The sequence below is a fragment of the Tachysurus vachellii genome, chromosome 8 (genome assembly GCF_030014155.1).
Source record: "Tachysurus vachellii isolate PV-2020 chromosome 8, HZAU_Pvac_v1, whole genome shotgun sequence".
Classification (NCBI taxonomy): domain Eukaryota; kingdom Metazoa; phylum Chordata; class Actinopteri; order Siluriformes; family Bagridae; genus Tachysurus; species Tachysurus vachellii.
In genome coordinates this window covers 16,261,702-16,266,626 of record NC_083467.1, presented here as the reverse complement: position 1 = coordinate 16,266,626, position 4,925 = coordinate 16,261,702, and the positions used below count along the sequence as shown (strand labels likewise).

At 36.2% G+C, this 4,925-nt stretch overlaps 1 protein-coding gene across 2 annotated transcripts; it reads right to left on the bottom strand.

The window, feature by feature from the left end:
* Nucleotides 1-353: 353 nt before the first annotated feature.
* LOC132850683 (homeobox protein Hox-D1-like) lies at nucleotides 354-4,119 on the bottom strand. Of its 2 annotated transcripts, none has more exons than XM_060877343.1 (2): nucleotides 3,927-4,119; nucleotides 354-1,352 (listed from the first exon to the last, which is right to left on the bottom strand). In XM_060877343.1, the coding sequence occupies exons 1-2, from the start codon at nucleotides 3,928-3,930 to the stop codon at nucleotides 1,033-1,035; spliced, it is 324 nt and encodes a 107-aa protein (XP_060733326.1). In that variant the 5' UTR covers nucleotides 3,931-4,119; the 3' UTR covers nucleotides 354-1,032. The 2 variants fall into 2 exon arrangements, with proteins under 2 accessions (XP_060733326.1, XP_060733325.1); XM_060877342.1 differs by lacking the exon at nucleotides 3,927-4,119 and adding an exon at nucleotides 1,458-2,170.
* Nucleotides 4,120-4,925: the final 806 nt, after the last annotated feature.

Sequence of the window (4,925 nt, the reverse complement as noted above, 5' to 3'; positions counted from 1 at the left end):
TGATCAGTTTGTCTGTCAGTTTGAAGGAGGTGGAAAGAGAGGGATGGTGCAGCAGCCTCAGAAAAAGGAATGAGCAACCACATAATGTTTGCTAGGTTAAATCTTCTAATGATATGTATAAATCATAAACTTCTGCCAAGCTGAATACATTCCAAAGGTGTTTTGTATGTTGAAGCAAAATGATAGGAATGTCAGATTCAGTATTGTGAAAAATTTCTCATGACATGAGCATTGAAATAATAGGTTACAATACCAGAGCAAATGTAAGACCAATTTAACATAAACCAAAATCTACTTACTTAAACCAAAGTTTTTAGATATGTTGTTTAAAATGTACAAATGCACCTACCCAATTACAATTAATTGCTTTATTGATAATGTGAAGTCTATGTAAATTGTGTTATATTACAAAACCATTGTGTAAGGATCACCGGCTGATTTGCACATTTGCTTGATATGTTTGAGCATATTTGACAAGTATCTATTCGTATATTAATAAAGAACATTTACTACTAATTGTTTTCTGGGGGATTTCTCTTTAACTATATTTCCCAGTCTCATTTTGGCATAGAAAAAAAGGGAAACTAAAGGTCCTCCACTGAAACTCTGTGTTTTAGGCAGCCCTAACCTGATGGGGATACATATGAAGAGGACCGTTATATCATCAGAAGAAGTATAGTTTATATTTATTATGACAATAATGTTAGTTCAGATTACATCGAATGATATATTGCATGTTAATAATCTAAACAGAGACAAGACACTATCTTTTTTAGTGATGAGGACATTTACATAATAAAAAGTACATATAAAAATATATTACAGGTAAAATATTAGGCTTTAAAGGCACTGAAATCTACATTCTATTAATCGTATGGCCAATTAGGTATAAGGCCTTGCTTTTGACAGTTTATCAATACAAATTAAAATGTAGAATTATTATTAATCAGTTTAGTTAGAAATAGTGCAAACAAATAACTGATATAGTGCAAACAATCTGCTGAACACCATTGGTCATTTGGCACATACAGGCTATGTAGAGGCACTGATATAGCAGGAGTGGCTGTGGAAGTGAGTAGGCTGGGAGCCTGTGGAGGAAGAGTGCAGTTCCGTAGTGCGAGTAATTCGGATAAGGGCCTCCTCCTTCTCCCGCTTCTTCTGCTTCATTCTTCTGTTCTGGAACCAGATTTTCACTTGCAAATCGCTTAGATGCAACGCGCTCGCCATCTCGGCTCTTCTGTGCCTGCCGATGTACTTATTGAAGTGAAACTCCTTCTCCAGTTCTGTCACCTGTCTGGTAGTGAAGCTGGTGCGAGCTGTTGCAGTAGTCAAGCCGCAAGCTAGCGAGCATCCTGTAATCATATTACACCGTAAACGACATGAGCAGGAAATAGTAGAAACATTATACGCAGTATGTTGTTAGACCACGCTCGTCTAGTACTACGACTAAAACTTACTTTTTGAATTGTTTCTTTTCGTTTTCATCCAGTCGAATCCGTTATCTCCACCCCCCGTGTCCTCTGACCGAAGTTTTATTAAACATCTCCCATGAGTTTGAGGAAAACTTTGATAACTATCGTACGCGTGTAAACTTTTCCCCATCTGCATGCACGCATGTTCTTCATCAGTACTGTGCGGGTAATAATCCTTAAGGTAGAACGACCTGCTTTTCGAGTATACAGAGCTCATAAACTGAGCATGTAGGATGCAATCCTCAGCTTCAGCGTTGGATCCACATGATCTATCATTACTAAGTAAGGCATTTGGCCGAGGCACCTCAAACTCACCGGAGCTATATTGCACATCCGATGTTAAAGGTACGTGAATAGTATCGTCCACGATACCTGTCGCTAGTCTCCCCTGGGTCTCGCCCTGCTGCTCCAACTCACAGAATTTACATCTGAGAGTCATACGTCCGCCTGAGTCTGAATATAAGGACATTACAATTCTTAGGTGGTCAGTTCAAATGGTCTCTGATAGCCACCACCGCTTGTTTTCGTGTCTTACTGTATTTTGAGGCTCATCATGTAAATAATGCCCACCAATACGAGGGGCGTGGTTTTGCCATCCCAGCCAATTGAACCACAGACCTCTCTTCTGCCTTCTGCACTGGTTCTAAACTGTACGATTTAGCCTGTTGATCTACAGCCTTCATAAAATGAATACTTTACTTACATAACTAATCTCACAAACTAAAAATGTGCCACGCACAGATTAATTAGATTTTTTAATTAATTAGATTAAACGGATCAATCCGATTATCGAATATTCTTTATAAATCTCTGCAGTTTCTTCATATACTTTCATGCCTGGTGCTCATTAATCAGACTAGTGAGATTAAACTATCTTTCACCGTTCCACTGTTACGCATAAACTATTTATATATAGGTTAATGATTTCCTTAAATTGTGAATAGTGGTATTCCGCTTGGTTTCTTGTATGTCAGTTTAGGCCACATTGCAGAGACTAATGCATTTTTACTTGGTCTTATTCCTTGCATTACAATTGCTGTGAATGGTGTTAAATGGCCAGCTGTAGTAAGCTTTTAGGTCTCGCGCTGTTTTCCTGTAACCTCGCTGAATGACGTTACACTTTACAATACAGCCTGGATATAAATTACAGATGATATGCACAGTGAAAAGACAGTTGTTTGGATGTGAGTCGAGGCAGATAATCAGTTCCGACTGTGAATTGTGAGCATTTGAGGCAATCAAAGATCAATATATATACAATTTAAAACGTTAAGGGAATGCTAATTTGCAAGTACATATATTTAACATTTTGAGTCGATGAATGCATTAACGTATAGCTTTACAAGGTATATATTCAAAGAGCTTCATAAAGCCTGTTTAAATTATTAAATTATTAAAATTATTTAACGTTTAGCGTTTTAGCACATTTCCATTTCTTTATATAGAAGATGATAGCATGCATCATTGTAGTCTGTCGTGCGTGATAATAATGTACCTAAATAGAGAGCTGACTTTAGGCTATTTAAGGTAGGAACCCTAGTTTTGGCTTGGTAAGAAAATGGCATGCTAATTGCATCAGTGTCTTTAATCGAAGGCGTGTACACTAACAGTTTCAGGTAATTGCCCAAGACGCTTATTTAACTCCACCTCATTTTGAACTTAGTTTCCTAACTATATTAGATATAGGGTCTGTGTATATGACCGGTTTAAGAGGACATAAATGACTGGCTGTAAAATGACAGCAAACTACGTTTATTCCTTTTCTAGTTAGAATTACTTAATTTGAGCCCTGAGAATTTAAAACATTGTAAACAAAACTAAAATAAATGAAATTGAACAAGTTAGACTAGGTATAGCAAACTAACTTCTTTAATTTTCTTAAATCCATGTTTAGTTATAACAGTGTCATTCTTATTTGAATTCACGGCTCACGATAATAATCCATTGTTGTAATATTGTTTCAGATGGAAGCTCGGACGAGTTTATGGAGCACCATCATCATTTTTGCCCTCTGGCCTATCTATAAAATAGTCCGATTCCCTAGAGATTTTACACTTGAATTGTTTTACAGTATTTTTTTTTCTGGCTGCTTGAAATACCTGTCTGTCACAACTCACTGTGATCAGTTCCGATGTCAAAAGGCTGGCAGGGTAATTTTCTTAGCCAGAGCTAGAAGAGGCAATTTATAACAAGCAATTCATTACAATGATGTACGAAAATGGCTGCCATTGTGCAGCGACCAAAACCGTAGGGCCGTGGGAAACAAAAACTTGTGAGAAATGGACAAATTCAGACAAAATAATTTTCTGTAACATTCCTGCTGAGCGCTTTTGTGAAGTAGCCTATGTTATTGAGTAGTCACTAATATCCAGATATTTCCTATAAATTTTTGGTTATATATTTTAAATATGTATCCTCCACAGTCTTTATGAATTGTAAATAGGGTGTACCTACCCATCTGCAGAGCAAACCAGTGAGCGTCTCATCTCCACTCTATGTAGCTAAAACATCTCCAGTATTCTCTTATCCGTGCCCTGATTGCACCGCAAGCATGCTGTCACACTCCTTTTCTCGGGACAAAGTTTGGCCTCTCGCAGTTTGAAATGTGTTTCTAGAGTTGGGAATGCAAAAGCTTTGTTCATAAGGAGGTGGAATCAGCGGCGAGGCTGAAAGCGGCGAGTTTTTGATTAATGAGCTTTGAAATACCTCGCTAGGGGGGAGGCGAGTGAGAGAGCGATTCAGTCAGAGGACTGCCATGACTATAAAACTATCAATGTGTAGAAATGCTTCTATTCCCAGTGTTATTTAGCTTGGATTTAAATACATACGATTACAGATGTACTTGCTGGATGATATTTAAGTGATATAACATTTAGTTGAGTAGCTTAAAAACTGTGATTAAATGTTTGATTTTATATTGAGATGAATTTACAAGAACTGTATTCTGCAGTATCCAAGTATTGTTTAAATATAGCGAAAACTAAGCATTATTTTAATGTTTTCTAAAGACCATAATGCATAAATAGGCCTTTAACCTAACTTGTTTATGTTAATGTATTTTTAATTACACTACTGTTGTACTTACTAACCATTTAATTTAGATATACGAATATATATATATATGTGTATATATATATATATATATATATATATATATATATATATATATATATATATATATATATGTGTATATATATATACACATACATATATACTTGCACACACAAATGTAATCGTAAATAGTAGGCTATTCGCTGGGATGCGCAAGACTATGAACCTGCCTTCTTTGTTTACTGTCGATATCATTTCAAAATGGCGTCTTGGTCTTATACGTTATAAGATATCCTGGTAGGGTATGAAGTAATATCAACATTAGGTCCATTAGACATACAGTTTTGTATGTCCGGCGTATTATGTCACGAAGAGAATAAATATATGATTGCACAAATATGA

Bases quoted from the DNA above. Each gene is read 5' to 3' on its own strand.
- LOC132850683 (XM_060877342.1), bottom strand. From the start codon at position 1,941: ATGTCCTTATATTCAGACTCAGGCGGACGTATGACTCTCAGATGTAAA. The intron at 1,353-1,457 runs GTAAGTTTTAGT...ATATGATTACAG, and splicing joins GAAAAGAAACAATTCAAAAA to GATGCTCGCTAGCTTGCGGC.